This window comes from Megalobrama amblycephala, linkage group LG16 (genome assembly GCF_018812025.1).
Source record: "Megalobrama amblycephala isolate DHTTF-2021 linkage group LG16, ASM1881202v1, whole genome shotgun sequence".
In the NCBI taxonomy this organism is placed as follows: domain Eukaryota; kingdom Metazoa; phylum Chordata; class Actinopteri; order Cypriniformes; family Xenocyprididae; genus Megalobrama; species Megalobrama amblycephala.
This window is the reverse complement of record NC_063059.1, coordinates 41060797-41083602: the sequence shown is the minus strand read 5'-3', so window position 1 is coordinate 41083602 and position 22806 is coordinate 41060797. Positions and strand designations below refer to the sequence as shown.

The following is a 22806-nucleotide window of genomic DNA, read 5'->3' as shown; positions in this document are numbered from 1 at the left end:
TAATATAGAGAGGGTAACGATGTAGAAATAGGATAATGACTTACTTTTAGCTTTACTTTAGAGTGTTTAGCGGTTTTTATCCGGTTCAAATAGGAACCGTTTACATTAATAAACATGCATGAATGTAAATGTACCCAAATTAGCCTGAAGGCTAGTTTTCATTGTTAGCTAGTCCCTTTGCCAGATGTTATTAGGCCTAAAAACTAGAGAAAAGTCAAATAGATGTGCCTCTTACATCTGATTTTACAACAAAAATATGTCCCTATTACAAAATTATGTCCCTAGTCATTGGAAAACAATCAAATACTTGGTACAATTTACATACATTTTTATGGAAGCCCTTTTCCGCCACTAAAAAAAAAAACGGCAATTAAAAAAAAAAAAAAAAAGATTAATTGCGACTTTTTATCTCAGAATTCTGACTTTTTAACTCGCAATTGCTACTTTGTATCTCAGAATTCTGACTTTGCGAGTTTATATCTCAGAATTTTGTCTTTGCGAGTTTATATCTCAGAATTTTGACTTTGCGACTTTATATCTCAGAATTCTGACTTTGCGAGTTTATATCTCAGAATTCTGTCTTTGTGAGTTTATATCTCAGAATTTTGTCTTTGCGAGTTTATATCTCAGAATTTTGACTTTGCGACTTTATATCTCAGAATTCTGACTTTGCGAGTTTATATCTCAGAATTCTGACTTTGCGACTTTATATCTCAGAATTCTGACTTTGCAACTTTTTTATATCTCAGAATTCTGACTTTGCGACTTTTTTATATCTCAGAATTCTGACTTTGCGACTTTATATCTCAGAATTCTGACTGTGACTTTTTTATATCTCAGAATTCTGACTGCGACTTTATATCTCAGAATTCTGACTTTGCGACTTTATATCTCAGAATTCTGACTTTGCGAGTTTATATCTCAGAATTCTGACATTGCGACTTTTTTATATCTCAGAATTCTGACTTTGCGACTTTATATCTCAGAATTCTGACTTTGCGACTTTATATCTCAGAATTCTGACTTTGCGACTTTTTAATATCTCCGAATTCTGACTTTGCGGGTTTATATCTCAGAATTCTGACTTTGCGACTTTATATCTCCGAATTCTGTATTTGCGAGTTTATATCTCAGAATTTTGTATTTGCGACTTTATATCTTAGAATTCTGACTTTGCAGGTTTATATCTCAGAATTCTGACTTTGCGACTTTATATCTCAGAATTCTGACTTTGCGAGTTTATATCTCAGAATTCTGACTTTGCAACTTTTTTATATCTCAGAATTCTGACTTTGCGACTTTTTTATATCTCAGAATTCTGACTTTGCGACTTTATATCTCAGAATTCTGACTTTGCGACTTTTTTATATCTCAGAATTCTGACTTTGCGACTTTATATCTCAGAATTCTGACTTTGCGACTTTTTAATATCTCAGAATTCTGACTTTGCAACTTTATATCTCAGAATTCTGTATTTGCGAGTTTATATCTTAGAATTCTGACTTTGCGACTTTATATCTCAGAATTCTGACTTTGCAACTTTATATCTCAGAATTCTGACTTTATAACTTGCAATTGTGAGATATAAACTCATAATTGCGAGTTAAAAAGTCATAATTCAGAGATAAAAAGTCGCAATTATTCTTTTTTTTTTGTGGCTTTTTCTTTTTTTTCTTTTTTTTAGTTGCAGAAACGGGCTTCCATACATTTTACTTTATGTATGTGATATTTTCCAAATAGATTGAGGATTTTAATTGTATTATTTACAATAAACTTCTATCACAAAGTATTTCAGGGCATATACATTGATTATTTTTTTTTTTTTAAATATTCTTTTGTTTTTAGATAAAGAGTTTAACCTGTTAACTGTCACCCCCACTTTTTTTATAGACAAATTTCAGGTTGATATCTCAAAAAATGAGCTTTCAGTAAGATTTTGTTTGGGTGCAGTACCACACTTTTTCACTAGATGACACCCAAGCTCCATACTGACCATATAAGGGCGTCTCCATTTCCATATATGGTTTGAGTGATCTGAACCATATATTTCCATTATTTTCATACTATTTATGAAGTAAACATCCTAAATAGAAGTATTATGGGAAGTTTGGCAGAATTTGATATGAATTCAGCCTCTAATAAACATAAAAACAACATGTATGTGGGTTATAGATCGCCGCCACAATCATGAATGTTTTTTTTTTTTCTATTAGAAACATTTTCAGACCTTTTTTTCTCAAAAAATTGAATGGATGTTATCTTTTGAACTCTTGGCATGAAAACAAACATGTTTCAATCAATCTTAAATGATTTTTCATGTTCATCGCTATTTCAAAATAAAGGTCTGAACATGCCTTATGAGTATGAAAATATGCTTGTTTCAAATTGATAAATTACTGCTCCTTTGTAATTTATTTTGCAAATATGAAAACTAGAGATTCTAAGCTTTCAAATGATATATAGTTTGTCAAGATTAGTTTAGGTTTAGTGTAGAATATTACTGTTTTAAATATGTAATGGCTGTGGGCCAGCGACAGTTTAAGCTTAAGCAGTTTTGAAAGAGTTTTTCTATACAAAATATATAGAATGTTGCCATTTTGTAGCTCCAATAGATTTTGCATTTATCTTTTCATTGTCTGGTATGAATTTTCAAGAAATATCAAGATAAGAGTTATAAATGTATTGTTTTATGAAACTTTATTGTCATATATAATTCAAAGTCTTGAGTCAGAGTAAACCTCTATAACATGTTTGTTTTTGCACCGAAAGGATTTAACGAGATCTGTACAATCCGCAAACTAAAAGTTATACAACTTTTAATTCAAAACATTAAAATTCCCAACAAAATAAACCTCTGCGGATTGGCTGATAACTGCAAAATATTAAATAAAACACTGTTCGCACAATTTCAAAACTTCACAGAATTGTTTTATTCACATGAAACACACATATAATAGCAATTTCCGAAACACCAGAACAGACCGTGTAACATTTATATAAAAAACTAAAATGATCCACATAAGCATGACAACTTACATGATATAAACATGAAACATGAGATGAAAAACAAATGTACAGCAGGGAATTGATTTGATGACGTAAAGTGGGTGTTTCATATCAAAATAAAGTCCGACATCAGCCAAAAATGAGAAAATCTTGCATCAAAATGTAATATCTATGATGAAATCAACACTGATGAATCATGCACAATAAGAACAGCTATTTAAAACTGTAATAATATTTTACAATGCTACTATTTTTACTGTATTTCTGATCAAATAAATGCATAAGAATATGCAAGTAAATGCATAAGAACGGTAATGTATATCTGAACATTACTATGAGGGCAATTCTTTCAGGAACGTTAGGGAATTAAATACGACTGAATTCTAAGATGCAAGTACTAAAAAAGCATGTCCATGTACAAAAATAATCCCCTCAGACATAAGCTTTGGAGGTGCTGTTATCTGACGGAGCCGATCTGTAGATCTTCTGCGGCTGTGAAGCAGTGTAGTTATAGCTGTGACCCCTGAGAGAGAGAGAGAGAAGACAGGCGTTAGTGGTGTTTGTCTCAGATTTTATGATTTGTGATCTGCGTGTACGTGTGGAGACTCACCGTGTTTGTGCAGGTGCTGAACTCTTGAAGGACGTGCAGAGGATTCCTCCACCCAATATGGCCAGAGCTCCTGCCGCCCAACCCAGATACAGACCGGCGCCCAGTTCATACCTACACACACGCCGCACAAAAGATGAGCATGTGAGTGTGTGCATTCATGGTATTTACATGGTACTGCAAGGTACTTTATGCCTAAAAGTGTGTGTATGTGTGTATTAACCCTATAAAGACTTTGATACGCAATTTTTTAAAGCTTCGAAATGATCAACATGATTAAAAACTGCTGAAAATCTTGTCGCACACAATCTACTACATGCCGTATGTCGTCTGATTAACTTTTTTAGAAAGTAAAAGCCTTTTAGTATAATTGTAAAAATGTTCACCTTCATCTCGTGTCTTTTTTCTGTGAAATCTTTACTGATTTTTTTTATTACTGTTAGTAATATTTCATCTGGACTTTTTTTTTTTTTTTTTGAAAAATCATGTCAAATATGATCATCAGGCTTTTGAGGAAAGTCTCGCAATCATCATTGTACTGCATTATATTATATGTTTTAAAACTTAAGAGATTTGTACGGAAAAGGATTAGGGCCAAGCAATAATAAAAAAATAAAACCATCTCGAGATTAAAGTTGTTAAATTACGAGAAAAAAACTTGTTAAATTTCGAGAAAAAAGTCGAGATAAAATGTTGAGAATAAAGTTATTAAATTATGAGAAAAAAGTTGTTAAATTACGAGAACAAATTCGTTAAATTACGAATTTGTTCTCATAATTTAACGACTTTTTTTCTCATAATTTGATGACTTTATTCTCATAATCTAATGACTTTATTCTCAACATTTTATCTCGACTTTTTTCTCAAAATTTAATGACATTTTTCTCATAATTTAACGAATTTGTTCTCGTAATTTAACGACTTTTTTCTCGTAATTTAATGACTTTATTCTCAACATTTTATCTCGACTTTTTTCTCAAAATTTAACGACATTTTTCTCATAATTTAACGAATTTGTTCTCGTAATTTAACGACTTTTTTCTCGAAATTTAACGAGTTTATTCTCAACATTTTATCTCGACTTTTTTCTCGAAATTTAATGACAATTTTCTCATAATTTAACGAATTTGTTCTCGTAATTTAACAACTTTTTTCTCGTAATTTAATGACATTTTTCTCATAATTTAACGAATTTGTTCTCGTAATTTAACGACTTTTTTCTCATAATTTAATGACTTTATTCTCAACATTTTATCTCAACTTTTTTCTCGAAATTTAACGAGTTTTTTCTCGTAATTTAATGAGTTTATTCTCAACATTTTATTTCGACTTTTTTCTCGAAATTTAACGGGTTTTATCTCAAAATTTAACAACTTTAATCTCGATATTGTTTTATTTTCTTGACCCTAATCCTCTTCCGTAGATTTGATCATAAAACAAATGATCAAATCATAAATCAAAGCATTTGACTATCATCTTAAACGCTCTGAAGCTTCATGAAGCAGTGTTTTGAAATCGACCATCACTATATAAGTCGTTATTTTGTTTTTTTGGCGCACCAAAAATATTCTCATCGCTTTATAATATTAATATTGAACCACTGTACTCACATGAACTGATTTAAATATGTTTTTAGTACATTAATGGATCTTGAGAGAGGAAATGTCATTGCTGGCTATGCAGGCCTCACTGAGCCATCGGATTTCATCAAAAATCTTAATTTGTGTTCTGAAGATTAACAAAGGTCTTAAGGGACATGAGAGTGAGTAATAAATGACAGAATATTAATTTTTGGGTGAACTAACCCTTTAATATTATTGGCAGATATAGGGTGACGACTGATATTTATATGCATTTTAGTCTGTTATGAGGATCTCATTGATTTACATCTTACTTTTTGTCCATATATATATCAGCATCTGCACCAAAATGCATATTTTTGCTCAGTTTGGGCAGTTTTTTCCTCCATATTCTCACTTTATATGAGCCATAAAAGCCTGATGTATCAAATATGATACTCAACGAAGACACACACACACACACACACAAACTTTTAGGTTTTAATAAACTGTATAATTTTAAAATAAAATAAAATAATTTCACTTTGACTCACTTTGTTCCTCCGTAAAAAGGATCATTAAACTCTTTAACGACTTGAGCGGCGTACCACGAAACCGCCACCATAACACACAAACCTGACAGAGAGAACATGCAGATGTGAACACGAATGCTGTGAAACGTCATTTATATGATTCAGACGGTGTGTGTGTCGTCACACTGACCTGACAGGATGAACATCACTCCGGATGTAAGGCTGATTTTGCCCTTCGACTCCTCAGACGTGCTGCCCAGTTTAATGCACTTGAGTCCCAACACACCCAGAATGACGGACAGCAAGCCCAGAACGAGAGCGATTATCATCAGAGCGCGACAGGCCTGGATGTATCCTGCAAAACACACAAAATATATCCAACAGCCATGTAAAACACACCTTCCAAGAAACATTAATCTGCCACATTCAAACGAATCCTTGTAAAAGATCATGATCTTCTGGGCATGAACTATGACAGTACAAAGGTTTGTTGTGCATTTATATGATATTTGAACATGACGGCAACCTCCTAACATTCTTTGAAGAATGTTAAAGTAGCATATATATATATATATATATATATATATATAAAATTATACAGCACTACAGTAAAAATCAAAGTACTATACTATATAGCCTACATATTACATATTACTATACTATTATACATGCATATTTTGTATGAAAGTAAAGTCTATGTTTTAAGACCATTATGATTATTTTATCTAAAAATAAATTATATTAAATTAAGTATTTCTATATGTCGTGATAGTATTTGTTGTACTTCCGTTAATTTATTCTGATTTAAGTAATGATATTTTTATAATGATTTTTCATAGTAAATAAATGTTGAAAATGATGTCAAAACAGACTTTGTTTTCATTACGCAAAATACAATTTCGATTGTGTTTTTCAAACTTTTCGATCAAAAGTTTGGGGTCAGTAAGATTTTTTTTTAAAGAAATTAATACTTTTATTCAACAAGAATGTATTAAATTGATCAAAAGTGACAGTAAAGACATTTATAATGTTACTAAAGATTATATATCAAATAAATACTGTTCTTTTGAACTTTCTATTCATCAAAGAATCCTGAAAAATAAAATGTATCACTAGTTTTCAACATTAATAAATGTTTCTTGATCAACAAATCATCATATTAGAATGATTTCTGAAGGATCGTGTGAGCAATGATGCTGAAAATTCAGCTTTGATCACTGGATATAAATTATATTTTAACATATATTCACATATATTCACTGTTGTTTTAAATTGTAATAATATTTCAGAATTTTTTCTGTATTTTTGATCAAATAAATGCAGCCTTGGCGAGCAGAAGAGACTCTTTCACAAACATTAAAACAAAACAAAACATGATTTTGCATGAAAATTAAGCCTATTCTTATGAACATTCAGATTTTTTTTTTTTATTCTGACATTATTTTTTAAATTTAAAATAAATTATATTAAATGAAGTATTTATATGTCACAATAGATATTAATAATTTTAATTGCAAATTGCAAATCCCCCAATCCCCCTCATCATGCAAAATATATTTTCTTATTTTTCCTTTTGATTTTGAGGTGAAATATGACCTAGACATGTATCATACCACCACAATACTTCTTTGTCAGCAATATGAACAAACTCTAGTGTGTGTGTGTATGAGGTGTGTGTTACCAGATAGAGCGAGCATCGACTCAAACTGCTTGCAGTTGGTGACGCCGGTGCTTCCCTCCGCACACGTCTGCCACAGGTTCTGATAGTACCACACAGACGTGACCAGCTGGTCCACAAACGACGACGTACGCCACGAATCATTCAACAGCGACATGAAGGAGAGCAACCAGCCCCCCAAACACATCAAGAAGCCCAACATCTGAACCGCAGTCGACATGATCAACGTCTCAAATCCACACGGACGACACACAATATCCAATGAAACTCTCTTCAACTTCACCAGCGGACAGATTAAACTCCGATCCGAGCGCAGTCCCAGGATGGGAGTGTGTTTGAGTGTGTCAATGTGTTATAGTTTCAAGATCAGAGTCATAAAACCATAAACTCCGGTCCCTCCTATATTGCTTTTACTAGATAACGCCATGATGACAAAGGAAGTCAATACAAGGAGTGACATGTGACTTAGAGAAAAGTTTGAGTTTGACCCCTAAAATGGAAGGCCTCTGACCTTTCATAAAGTCACACTGGGTGTGTGGAGTGTGAAGAGGGTCAGACTAAACACACAGAGACCATGTGATTCTTTTTGAATTAACTAGAGTCTGTGTTTGCATGGACACATTTCATACAGAGTAGCTAAAAAAAAACTAGAAAAGGAAGGTTTTTCAAGACTATGAATGATGGTTTCACAAAGCCTTGTCTGAAGCTTTAGGAAGTCTTGAAGGTATTATATGCTTTTTAGGCCAACAGATCAGCTAGTACTTTTATTTATATATCAGTGTTATTTTAGAATTATTTATGTACTTTTATAGTATTTATTAATATTTTGAATTAGCTTGTGGTTTTATATTTTCAGTTCTTATTTTGGTAATTTGTTTTTTTTGTCACTTTTATTAGTTTCTGCTTTTTTAATATTTTCATTCAGCTTTAATTTACTTTTATTTCAGCTTTGGTTTTAGTCATTTTAATACTTCAACCTAAACTAATTTCAGTTAGTTGCCAAGGCAGTATATTTCTAATTTTAGAACCTTTTTTAGGTTCCAAGTTTTTAGGTTTAAAAACTTTTTCTTATGTTTAAGAACCTTAGAACCTTTTTGTAGGTTCTAAATTTTAAGGTTAAAGAACTTGTTCAGTTTAAGAACCTTACAACCTTTTTTGGTTCTAAGTTTTTAGGTTAAAGAACTTTTTTTTAGGTTCTAAATTTTTAAGGTTAAAATAACTTTTTTTAGGTTCTAAATTTTTAGGTTATAGAACTTTCCATTACGTTCAAGAACATTAGAACCTTTTTTTAGGTTCCAACTTTTTATGTTAAATAACTTTTTATTAGGTTTAAGAACCTTTGAAACATTTTTTAGGTTAAAGAACTTTTTGTTAGGTCTAAGAACCTTAGAACCTTTTTAGGTTCCAAGTTTTTAGGTTTAAAAACTTTTTCTTATGTTTAAGAACCTTAGAACCTTTTTGTAGGTTCTAAAGTTTAAGGTTAAAGTACTTGTTCAGTTTAAGAACCTTACAACCTTTTTTGGTTCTGAGTTTTTAGGTTAAAGAACTTTTTTTTAGGTTCTAAATTTTTAAGGTTAAAAGAACTTTTTTTAGGTTCTAAACTTTTAGGTTAAAGAACTTTTTTTTTAGGTTCTAAATTTTTAGGTTATAGACCTTATTTTCCAGAGAAACAAGCGCGCCGCCATCTTTAGAATATTGTCTTTGAACTTCCGGTTTTGCAGTAGCCCTGTATATTTCTATTTTTGGGTTTAAGAACCTTAGAAACAACTTTTTGTTAGGTTTAAGAACCAAATTTTTGTTAGGTTTAAAAACCTTAGAACCTTTTTTAGGTTCTAAGTTTTTAGAGTAAAGAACTTTTTGTTGGGTTTAAGAATCTTAGAACCTTTTTTAGGTTAAAGAAAATTTTGTTAGGTATAAGAACCTTAGAACCTTTTGTAGGTTCTCAGATTTTAGGTTAAATAACTTTTTGTTAGGTTTAAGGAGGTTTTTTTTTAAGTTTAAGTATTTCATGATCTAATATCTATTTTTTTTTTTATTTCTGCTTAAATGTAATTACTGAAATAATTTTCATATATATATATATATATATATATATATATATATATATATATATATATATATATATATATATATATATATATATTAATTCTTTAAGTAAATTCCACTTCCTGTAATTCAAATTCCATTTGAACATTCTGTGGCGTTTCCAAATCAAATTCCAACCCGTGAACTGAAAAGAAGCAAGTTTTTAATTCTGAATTTTGTCCAAGAGCACAAATTTGAAGCACATCTGCAGAAAACTGTACTGCATTTGAAATATTCTAGAGGAAAGGTGTGTGTGAGTGTTTTATGAGTTTTTATGACTAGCATAACCTAGTTTTGTCACAGGATTGAGCCACAGCAAACCCGTCATGATACTGTATCGCTGAAACCAGCATGCAGTATTGTGTAATGCGAGCGAAGGCCACATGCGCCGTGTGCCTGTCTCACCTGGAAGGCCCAGAATTGTCTTGTATCTCTGGCAGTGAACAGCTCCGAGCGAGTTAGACGCACACGACATCCACAGTCCTTCAAAATGCGAGCTGGCGGTCACCACGGCATCTCCGTGACTGCCTTTCTTCCACACCGCTGAGTTCGTACAGCTGGACTCCAAACACCAGCTGACGATGCCCAGAAACAATCCCATGAGCTGAAAGACCATCGCTGCCATCCTGAAAGAGAGGAAGACGATATTTATCAGGCACAAACAAACTCAGTTTGGATGGAGAGATAAACACTTAAAGTTAAGGTTCTTCAATGGTTCTTGGGTTCAGTGAAGAACTTTGTCAAAAACATTTTTGCTCTATGCTTCCTCAGAGCAGTATATTGGTTTCTGGGTTCGTTGAAGAACTAGAAAAGAAGATTCTCCAGTGGCATCAGGCTGGAAAACATATTTGCAAACCTCTTTTTAAGACAAGACGCCACAGATGAATAGGATAAAAAAAGTTTAACTGTCACCATACTTCCCCAGTTGTTTAATCACAGTATATTAAAGGCAACACATTTTGTATTACAACATTTCTGAAATGCTTTGATTAGATAATCATTTGCATATCTAGTTAAAAATGCACTTATTTACATACATTTATTCAAATTGACAACAATATTCTTGTTTCATTTTGTTGATATATTAGAGTCAAATGTTTTACAAATCTGTTCTTATTCTGATTTTTCTTTATTTTATCAGAAAATACTGTCAGCAAACATTTCAACTTGTTTTTAGTAATAAACGTTATATAAAATCAGGAAAATTATATATGAACAAACCCTCAGTGAATATAGATAGGAACAGAACTGTAAAGTTTGGTGTCTTGTCTTAATATAAAGAAATTTGAAGGAAATGTTGTGATGTGAAACACATTCATACCGTTTAACACCTCAGTAATGTGTTTTAGAGTTTCATGACCCTTTGCGTAAAGAATCATTCCGTATTCCAGAACAAAGAACAATTTCAGCATGAAGGTTCTTCAGGTGTGATTCTAAATGGAACTATCAATATGATTAAAGAATGTTTAAGCACTTCTAGAGTGGGTAAATCAGATGTGCTCTATTCTTTGACTGGTCAAACTCTTGCGAAATAAAAGCAAATCACGCGTACTTATTAATTTATCTAATAACAGCCACAAAAAGTAACTTAAAAATCATCTAAGACAAAAAGTGAAGTTAACGAACTAATTCAGTTTGACTTTACAACAAAATATCTGACAAATACTAAATCTGAACTGCTCACACTAGAAATGCTTAAACATTCTTTATTAATATTGATAGTTCCATTTAGAATCACACCTGAAGAACCTTCATGCTGAAATTGTTTTTTGTTTTGTTCTGGAATACGAAATCAGTTTAAACCTTAAAAATCTGAATGAAGAAAAAATGAAGATTTTTACGCACCTGTTTGGCTCCTGGTGGACTATGTGACCTAATAATTGAGAATAATTAGCTTAAGTTGGGTCTTGTGAACAGTTTTCGGTCTATATGTAAGAGAGCAGAGTCGCTGTGTTAATATTGGCTTTAGGTCAATAACCCTGAAAAATCAAACCCTCCCCAAAAAAGAAAACGGGGAAAATGAGACAGACAGATGACGTTGTTTTGAGATGATCTCTTGATTCAGGGTCATCCGTCTGTTTCACACACTTCACAATACACAAATTACACCACCATCATCATCATCATCATCATCATCATCATCATCATCATCAGTGAGGGTTTATTCCACTCAAGTGCTCAAGGACTCAATTAGAAAATACAGTTCAAAAGTTTGGGGTTGGTAAGGTTTTTAAATGCTTTTAAGTCTCTTATGCTCACTATTTATATGATCAAAAATACATTAAACACAATGAAATATTATTAGAATTTAAAATAACTGTTTTCTATGTGAATATATGTTAAATATAAATTATTCCTGTGATCAAAGCTGAATTTTCAGCATCATTACTCCAGTCTTCAGTGTCACATGATCCTTCAGAAATCGTATTAATATGCTGATTTGATACACATTTCTGATTATCATCAATGTTGAAAATTCATATTTGTGTGGAAAATGTTGTAGATTTTATTTTTCAGGATTCTTCGATGAATAGAACGTTCAAAAAAACAGCATTTATTTGAAATAGAATCTTTTGTAACATTATAAATCTCACTTTTGATCAATTTAATGTGTCCTTGTTGAATATAAGTATTAAATTATTTTAAAAAATTCTTACTGACCCCAAACTTTTGAACAGTAGTGTATATTATTTCATTGAATGGGAAAAAACAAAACAAACCCTAACCTTTTGCTAAATACATTATGTCTTCTGACCATGGGTAAATATTTACCTCAAAGTAACATTAACTCACCTGAACAGTGTAATTAACTAAATAAAAACCTGAAGACAACAAAAACAGTGACGTGTGATTGAGGAATGTGAAAGAACAGAACGATGTGACGGAAGTTAACGTGAGATAACTGGGAAACAGGAAGAGACGAGCGATACAGTGACTTCATAAAAACACGAGGAAGTGGAAAACAGACTCATTGTTCATGAGCGATTATGATACTATGACTGTTATTGAACTTTGACCGATCCGAGAAAACAACACAGAAACCGTTTCTACTGTGTGTGTGTGTGTGTTTGATGAGATGTATGTCACGGATGTGTGTGTGTGTGTGTGTGTGTGTGTGTTATAGAGAAACCTGGTTAATCATTCACATTTAACAGGGGCCAAAGTCTCATCTGAAACACAGAAAATAAACAAAACTTAAGCGGAACATATTATACACGCTTAAAAACAAATAAAACCAACACTCGCACCTGGTGATTTCTGATAACCAGAATTTTAAATAATAATTTTATTTTTTAAATGACAATTACAGACTATTTTAAGCATTTAAATTTCTGTACATGGTGTTGAGTGGGCCGTTTCATTGTCATCGAGAAATATAATGACCTTAGAAATGAGCTGTGTGCGGAGGCCCCGCCCCTCCAGATAATTTGCATTTTTAGAAAAGTGGGTGGGGCTACCTGGATTCAAATTTAAACTCGGGGGCGGAGCATAATGACATCACAGCAATACTAACGTCACTCAGTATGACAACTGAAAACAGACCTTGCTCTGACAAACTCTCTCTCACACACAGAATAAACAGAGCGTCACTGTGTGTCCATTTCTCAAAATTGTTTTCCTCTTCAGGTCACCTGCTCGGCGTCTACCCATAATGCAATGCTCTAAATCGAGCCGTTGCCACCAGCTCCCGGTCCTCTTGTTCTGAAGTCGTGCCACAACTTCACCAGCGGCTCTCTGTTCTTCCAAATAAGCTCGTGACCGTAAAGAATGTACCAGCTAGAGAAAGGAAAGAAAGAGAGAGACACATTGACATGTCAAGCACAGAGAGAGAATAAACATGCTTGTCTTTGCACATTTACAAATGGTATTAAGAGCCATCAAGTGGTCAGCTGAAACACTTCACTGTTCACACCTGATAAAATGTATCTCAACTGCACCTCGTGAGCACATTTCGAGAGAAGGGTCTTATAAACAGTACATACAAGCAGTTTGACAATATTATTTTAGGATTATTTATATGCTATTATAATATTTTGAATTAGCTTTTAGTTTTTATTTTAATTTAGGTAAAGTTATAGTAATTTTGTGATGTGTTTTTGTCATATTTATTATTTTTTATATTTCTATTTAGCTTCAACTTTTTTTTATTTAAGTTTAATTTTAGGAGTGACTGAATTTGAATAAGCAAGATCAGAATCCATATATTAAAAAAAAAATGGCATAAACTAGTTTTGAATCCAGATTAAATAACTACATAAATCAGTTTAAAATCCAAAGGTAAAATGTGAAACCGTTTTCATCTAAAATTTATATTTTATTTGATCTTTATTTCAATTAATGAAAACATTTTTTTAATTAATAAAAAAACCAGATCAGAATCCAGATTAAATAACCACATAAACCAGATCAGAATCCAGATCAAATAACCACATAAACCAAATCAGAATCCAGATTAAATAACCACATAAACCAGATCAGAATCCAGATCAAATAACCACATAAACCAAATCAGAATCCAGATTAAATAACCACATAAACCAGATCAAAATCCATATTAAAAATGGCATAAACCAGCTTTGAATCCAGATTACATAACTACATAAATCAGTTTAAAATCCAAAGATAAAATGTGAAACCGTTTTCATCTAATATTTATATTTTATTTGATCTTTATTTCAATTAATGAAAACATTTTTTTTTAATTAATAAAAAAAACAGATCAGAATCCAGATTAAATAACCACATAAACCAGATCAGAATCCAGATCAAATAACCACATAAACCAAATCAGAATCCAGATTAAATAACCACATAAACCAGATCAGAATCCAGATCAAATAACCACATAAACCAGATCAGAATCCAGATCAAATAACCACATAAACCAAATCAGAATCCAGATTAAATAACCACATAAACCAGATCAAAATCCATATTAAAAATGGCATAAACCAGTTTAAAATCCAAAGGTAAAATGTGAAACCGTTTTCATCTAATATTTATATTTTATTTGATCTTTATTTCAATTAATGAAAACATTTTTTTTAATTAATAAAAAAAACAGATCAGAATCCAGATTAAATAACCACATAAACCAGATCAGAATCCATATTAAATAACCACATAAACCAGATCAGAATCCAGATTAAATAACCACATAAACCAGATCAGAATCCATATTAAATAACCACATAAACCAGATCAGAATCCATATTAAAAATGGCATAAACCAGCTTTGAATCCAGATTACATAAACCAGTTTAAAATCCAAAAGGTAATTACAATGTGAATGCATTTTCAACTAATATTTATATTTTATTTGATCTTTATTTCAATGATTGAGAACGTATTTTTTCAATTAATAAATAATCCAGATCAGAATCCAGATTAAATAACTGCATATCAGAATCCATATTAAATAACTGTATAAACCAGATCAGAATCTAGATTAAATAACCACATAAACCAGTTTTGAATCCTGATTAAATAACTGCGCAAACCAGATCAGAATCCATATTCAAAATAAATAAAACATAACTACATAAACCAGTTTAAAATCCAAAGAAAATTACAATGTGAGACCATTTTTCATCTAATATTTCTATTTTATTTTAGCTTTATTTTACATAATGAAAATAATTTTAATTGATTTAGTTAATCACAAAACTGTATTTTGCTTCACCGCTATAAATGGCAGCAATAGGAGCATTATTCCTTTCAAAATCAGCTAGACATTGACGTGTTACTCACATGCCGAATAAAGCTCCGCCTAAATGAGCTGCGTGATCGAAAAAACGCCATCCCAGAATCAAGCCTGCTGCATCCAAGGCGACGATGGCCTTAAGTGCCTGTTGGCAGGAGAAGATCATGAGAATGTGCCCATCATTACTGAGAAATAAAACTCTTGCTCTTACACACACACAGACTCACATTTCCGGCAGTGAAGGTGTACATTGGGAGGAAGATGATGGCCAGTTTGGCTTCAGGCATTTTGGTGCAAACAGCCGCTAGGACAGTCATGATGGCCCCTGACTGACACAACAAAACACAACAATTTGTTCATGACATTCATATGCTGATGAATACCTGAAATGTTTAATCTGAAAACACACTCACCGCCCCCAGTGATGGACCAAACCGACCCATCGCTGTTTTACTCACGTAACTGAAAAACGTAGAAATCACACCTGAGGACATGGAAACAAAAAGTTCAGTAACACAGAAGAATTTATAGAGAGTGGGATAGTTTTTCACTGAAAACTCTCACACACACCTGCGGATAGGTAGAGCGCCACAAACTGCTCTTTGCCCATCATGTTGATGATGCTTGAAGAGAAACTCCACAGCACGTACATGTTGGCCGCCATGTGAAAGAGAGAATAGTGACTGAATGTAGACAGCAGCATGGGCCAACACAGCGCCTCTGAAACCAGATTAAATCCACATTAAATAACACTGCAAATCAGATTAAATTATTGCATAAATTAGATCAGAATCCAGACTAAATAACTGCATAAACCAGTCCAGATGAGAAATCAAATTAAGTAAATGTATAACAAAATCAGAATCCAGACTAAATAACTGCATATACCAGATCAGAATCCAGATTAAATAACTGCATAAACAGGATCAGAAATCAAATTAAATTGCATAAACCAGATCATAATCCAGACTAAATAACTGCATAAACCAGATTAGAATCCAGACTAAATAACTGCATAAACCAGATCAGAATCCAGACTAAATAACTGCATAAACCAGATCAGAATCCAGATTAAATACCTGCATATACCAGATTAGAATCAGGATTAAATACCTGCATAAACCAGATTAGAATCCAGACTAAATAACTTCATAAACCAGATTAGAATCCAGATTAAATAACTTCATAAACCAGATTGATTAGAATCCAGATTAAATAACCGCATATACATTAGAATCAGAATTAAGTAACCGCATAAACCAGATTAGAATCCAGATTAAATAACTTCATAAACCAGATTGATTAGAATCCAGATTAAATAACCGCATATACATTAGAATCAGAATTAAGTAACCGCATAAACCAGATTAGAATCCAGATTAAATAACTTCATAAACCAGATTGATTAGAATCCAGATTAAATAACCGCATATACATTAGAATCAGAATTAAGTAACCGCATAAACCAGATTAGAATCCAGATTAAATAACTTCATAAACCAGATTGATTAGAATCCAGATTAAATAACCGCATATACATTAGAATCAGAATTAAGTAACCGCATAAACCAGATTAGAATCCAGATTAAATAACTTCATAAACCAGATTGATTAGAATCCAGATTAAATAACCGCATATACATTAGAATCAGAATTAAGTAACCGCATAAACCAGATTAGAATCCAGACTAAATAACTGCATAAACCAGATTAGAATCCAGACTAAATAACTGCATAAACCAGATCAGAATCCAGATTAAATACCTGCATATACCAGATTAGAATCAGGATTAAATACCTGCATAAACCAGATTAGAATCCAGACTAAATAACTTCATAAACCAGATTAGAATCCAGACTAAATAACTTCATAAACCAGATTAGAATCCAGATTAAATAACTTCATAAACCAGATTGATTAGAATCCAGATTAAATAACCGCATATACATTAGAATCAGGATTAAGTAACCGCATAAACCAGATTAGAATCCAGACTAAATAACTTCATAAACCAGATTAGAATCCAGATTAAATAACTTCATAAACCAGATTGATTAGAATCCAGATTAAATAACCGCATATACATTAGAATCAGGATTAAGTAACCGCATAAACCAGATTAGAATCCAGACTAAATAACTTCATAAACCAGATTAGAATCCAGATTAAATAACTTCATAAACCAGATTGATTAGAATCCAGATTAAATAACCGCATATACATTAGAATCAGGATTAAGTAACCGCATAAACCAGATTAGAATCCAGACTAAATAACTTCATAAACCAGATTAGAATCCAGATTAAATAACTTCATAAACCAGATTGATTAGAATCCAGATTAAATAACCGCATATACATTAGAATCAGGATTAAGTAACCGCATAAACCAGATTAGAATCCAGATTAAATAACTTCATAAACCAGATTGATTAGAATCCAGATTAAATAACCGCATATACATTAGAATCAGAATTAAGTAACCGCATAAACCAGATTAGAATCCAGACTAAATAACTGCATAAACCAGATTAGAATCCAGACTAAATAACTGCATAAACCAGATCAGAATCCAGATTAAATACCTGCATATACCAGATTAGAATCAGGATTAAATACCTGCATAAACCAGATTAGAATCCAGACTAAATAACTTCATAAACCAGATTAGAATCCAGATTAAATAACTTCATAAACCAGATTGATTAGAATCCAGATTAAATAACCGCATATACATTAGAATCAGGATTAAGTAACCGCATAAACCAGATTAGAATCCAGACTAAATAACTTCATAAACCAGATTAGAATCCAGATTAAATAACTTCATAAACCAGATTGATTAGAATCCAGATTAAATAACCGCATATACATTAGAATCAGAATTAAGTAACCGCATAAACCAGATTAGAATCCAGACTAAATAAATGCATTAACAGGATCAGAAATCAAATTAAATTAAATTGCATAAACCAGATCATAAACTAGATTAAATAACTGCATAAACCAGATTAGAATCTAGATTAAATGACTAGTAATATTGTGCACATTTACTGTACCAGAGATATAATATAATGCAAATTATTAAATTATACTCGTTTTTTACTCATAATTATCATGTTGAGAATCCCATAAAAATGCAGGACAAAACATTTTCGGTACAAAAGACACCTGAAGCCATGCCAGATTGTACAGTAAAGTGTAAATCAGCCCATTATCCACTTTTCAATCCTACACCAAATTCCTCATATTGATGCAGTGCAAACAGGAGTGACCCTGAAAGAGATTCGTTGTTGAAATCTACATATTATGAGAGCTAAACAGATGACTTGACTCACTGGATGCGGGGTTGGATGTGAAGTACTTGAGCATGGTGCGCTGCAGAGATGGAACTCTCCAACAACAAAACACCAACGCATTAGCTGCAATGATGCCTGAGAGAGAGAGGCACAGAGAAACAGATGACAGCATCTGCTTATTTAATTAAATAATTACACTTTATTAAAAACATGGTCTCCACAATCTAAACCGCTCATCTGTGTAAATTGAATGGTTTGTGTCTGACCTGTGACTGTTCTCTGTCCTTCACTTAAACTGTTCCACCACTGATTCACCTGCAGAACAACACGATCATTAAACACACACCGCAGAAAACATATTAAGCTTCAATTAAACACACACACACACACACACACCTGTTTGCGTAAATCTCCTTGTTTCTGAGGCCGTATCTTCTCCAGCCAGTCCGCTTTGACATCGTCAAAATAACTCTGTACACGAGATTTTAAACTTTCGTACTGCCATATCGCTGCACCGCCGAACGAACAACCTGTAAACTGAGCTGGAGTTATTACGATATTCTCTTATGAATACAGCAAAAAAATACAACGAAGTAAAAGATTATAAGTCACACACATATTGGACCAATATTCATGAAATACAAGCAAAATGAATTTGTGTAAAAGCCTTCATACATCAATTCCACTGAACTGAATAATTAAAGTATAAAAACATAAATATGGATGTTTTTTCAATGATTTACACAAGTTTGTTTCTGTAAGTTTCATTATTGAGCTCCATCCTTTGTACCTACCCCTATAGTGAAGACAAATGGTTTGACCAGTCTGCCAAATGACCTGGTGGGCGGGTGTGGGGTGGGGCGTTCTGGGGGCGGAGCCACATCCTTCTTCTGTAGGATTTCATTTGCCTCTATCTCCTCTGCCACACCCTTCTTTGGCTCCACCTTCTTTGCCACCTTGCGGAAGCCACACTTCTGCTGCGTCTGGAGGGTGAATCTATTTTGGAGCACAATTATGATAAAATATAGCATTAAAATACATTTATAGTGATTTACCAATGGGTGGAATGTGGGAAACATACAAACAATTACCCAAAACTCTTCTTTTCTAAAGACCTGTTTGATAAAATAGGCTATAAAATATATATCAGAGGTCGCGTTAACCGAAAATTTTCCGTCACTGACGGAATTTTTTTTGCAGTGACGGAAAAATCTGAAGGCTGTCCGTCATTTTGACAGATTACACTGAGGCTGATGTAACTTGTAACTGTAATTCCCACCCCTGTCCAGTTGGTGGCGAGTGCGCTCCAGTGTGCCAGCAGAGCGTGAGTTCAGTCTCCAGAATAAAATGAAAATGTCAATAATGATGCATTTGATTACACATGGGCGAGCACCCAATTTAAGTCCATTTTATAATAATAAAGTTATAATACTTATACTGAGTTATCCAGTTAGTTTTGTTTTAAATGGTTTGTTTTGTTATTCTTCCTGCTGACTATCAAGTTTATGGTCAACGAATGGCTTTTCGAACATGATACAGATTTCGGTAAGCTACTGTATCTTGCAACATATTTTCTTATGTTCATTCATGTTTATTTCATTCTGTAAAGTAGTAAAGAGGAAGGGTTGATCACGTTCACTCTGTGACAACTGTTCAAGATGAAAACTGAAAAGTGACGCGCAGTCTTTGTTCTTTTCATAATATAAATAAATGCATAGCCTAGGCCCAGTTGCTTATTCTGTAAGCTTGTGAATAAAAATGTGGATGAAAAAAGAAACTGGTTATGGTAATTAGTTATGACGGAATTTTTAACTCGACTTCTGATATGTACATATATATAAGACGTGCCGATATTCGGTAATGTGATATATATCACGATAATGAATGCGCACAATATTGTTATTGTGGCCACTTCAAAATACCGTAAATAATAATATATTACCAATTATTAAAATTTTTATAATGCGTTAAGAATACTTTCCCCATCAACCGTATAAAATGCACAACACCGCTGTATTCTGCGTCAAAGGCACATGTGCACTCATGTAAACAAACCCAACGTGCATGAGAAGCACATGGCGGAACGAGAAGGAGACACGTTGAAAGAAAGCAGAGGGTGCTGATGGAACAGCAGAAATGCAGCGGTTACCCCGGAAACACCACAAAAAAAGCAGCTGCGCTAGTGAAGTTTTTAAAAAGCTTCAAACAGACATTCATTTTTTTGTAATCTCAATGTTGTTCATCACAGCATAAAATATTTAATACTTAAAAACTTAATAGGCTATTTATATTTAATCTTAAACATTTTTATATTTTAATCTGGACTACAACATGCCCTAATGATTAGAAATGTTCTGATTATTTGTTATTGTTCAGTAAAACTTTATTAGTTAACATGTTAATTCATTATTACCAAACTGACAATGAAAAATACTTATAAAGCATTAATTATTCTTAGTTAATGTTAATTTCTTAGTTACTGTTTAATAACATTACTAAAATCAAATGAACTTATTTAATGGAGCTGAGATAAAACTAACAATGATCAGTTGTATTTCTTAACTAACATTAACAAAAAATGATACTTTCTGTAACAAATGTAGCTATTGCTCAATCGTAGATAATGCATTAAATAATGAGATCTAATTGTAAAGTGTTGCCTGTTGTTCTTTATAGCCTAATTATTTTGCACTTTAATCTGTTTGAAAATTTTACTTTACATATTTTTTTGTGTATTGTATTATTGTATTTAAACATTATTACAAAAGAGTTCTTAAACCTGTTATACTATGATAACACTTTTTTTTGCAAATTATTTCAATATCGTGATAATACCGTATACCGTGATAAAAGCTTCAGCAATTAATCGCAACATGAAAATTTGATACGTCACATGCCTAATTTTATATATATATATATATATATATATATATATATATATATATAATAAAATAATATTCTATAAAACATATATAACTTCATATTTTAATTAGTGATTATTTATAGAATTACTGTTATTTCATGTTGTCATTAAATAAATCAAAACGCAATGTTTACATCTACAAATGCCATCCCAGAACTGAACAAAAGTTCATCATTATTCATTGTTTAGTATTAAATTCATTCCGTTCAAATATTTTAATACTTTAAGCTGCATGATCTGATTTAAACCACTAAAGCTCGTGCCAGAGGATAAAGCAGAGGATCTGAGGCACTCAGTAAATAAACACACAGTCAAATATATGTTTGTTACCTGTTTGTTAGGTAGTGCGTGTTGATGATGTCCCCTGTAACCCATCTAACCACTGAACCCCTCACCGCCATCATTCCTGCTGCCTCCCTCCGCATCCGCTGCTTCCGCTTCCGGCTCAGACCGCGCCCACAGCGGCCTCTGCTGGAGGAGGGCGGTCACTGAAACTCACGCTGTGCGTAGATAGAAAATGTTGTAAGCTATTTCAAAATAAAATTATCCCAATCTTTTTGCTCATTTTAATTAATTTGCTATTTAGGCATATTGGGAATAAATTTGTTTTTTATTCATTTATTTGCCAGAGTTTATCAATTAATTGCTTTATTTGCATGCTTGCACATTTGTTATTTTACTCATTTATGACAGTGTTTGTTTATTTATTCATTTATTACTCTGGCAAAGGTTTGCACATTTGTTTTTATTTTATATGTATTAACTTATGATTTTTTTTTCATTTACATGTATGTGTTTATTTATTAATTTAATCTATTATTTTGGCAGAGTTTGCTCTTTTTTCATTTTTATTACTTCGGAGATTTGTTAGTTTATTCATTTTTGGCAGCGTTTTTATTTATTCATAATATTATTTTTTATTTTTTATTCATTTTATTGGCAGAATTGCGAGTTCATTTTTACTCATTATATTTGGCAAGATTTTCATTTTATTTTAAAATCATTTATTATTTAGGCATATTGGGAATAAATTAGTTTTTTATTAATTTATTATTTTTGCCAGAGTTTAGCGATTAATTGGTTTATTTGCATGCTTGCACATTTGTTTATTTTACTAATTTGTGGCAGTGTTTGTTTATTTATTCATTTAATTACTTTTCATTTATTACTTTGGCAAAGGTTTGCACATTTGTTTTTATTTTATATGTAATCACTTATGATTTTTTTTTCATTTGCAGGTGTGAAGATTTGTTTATTTTACTCATTTTTGTGTGGATAATTAATAATTTAATCTATTATTTTGGCAGAGTTTGCTCTTTTTTCATTTTTATTACTTCGCAGAATTGTTAGTTTATTCATTTTTGGCAGCGTTTTTATTTATTCATAATATTTTTCATTTTTTTATTAATTTA

At 32.1% G+C, this 22806-nt stretch overlaps 2 protein-coding genes across 3 annotated transcripts; both read right to left on the bottom strand.

The window, feature by feature from the left end:
• Positions 1 to 2906: 2906 nt before the first annotated feature.
• On the bottom strand, positions 2907 to 11706 carry cldn15lb (claudin 15-like b). 2 transcript variants are annotated; one of them, XM_048159687.1, is made up of 6 exons: positions 11314 to 11706; positions 9874 to 10094; positions 5896 to 6060; positions 5727 to 5808; positions 3617 to 3727; positions 2907 to 3529 (listed from the first exon to the last, which is right to left on the bottom strand). In XM_048159687.1, exons 2-6 carry the CDS (start codon positions 10091 to 10093, stop codon positions 3439 to 3441), a joined length of 669 nt encoding a protein of 222 aa, XP_048015644.1. In that variant the 5' UTR covers position 10094; positions 11314 to 11706; the 3' UTR covers positions 2907 to 3438. The 2 variants fall into 2 exon arrangements, with proteins under 2 accessions (XP_048015644.1, XP_048015645.1); XM_048159688.1 differs by lacking the exons at positions 9874 to 10094; positions 11314 to 11706 and adding an exon at positions 7387 to 8236.
• A 1017-nt stretch (positions 11707 to 12723) lies between these two features.
• LOC125249220 (presenilins-associated rhomboid-like protein, mitochondrial) lies at positions 12724 to 21893 on the bottom strand. The gene is made up of 10 exons (XM_048161463.1): positions 21725 to 21893; positions 19266 to 19467; positions 18868 to 19008; positions 18738 to 18786; positions 18511 to 18606; positions 15743 to 15892; positions 15586 to 15656; positions 15400 to 15501; positions 15220 to 15317; positions 12724 to 13245 (listed from the first exon to the last, which is right to left on the bottom strand). Exons 1-10 carry the CDS (start codon positions 21817 to 21819, stop codon positions 13131 to 13133), a joined length of 1119 nt encoding a protein of 372 aa, XP_048017420.1. The 5' UTR covers positions 21820 to 21893; the 3' UTR covers positions 12724 to 13130.
• Positions 21894 to 22806: the final 913 nt, after the last annotated feature.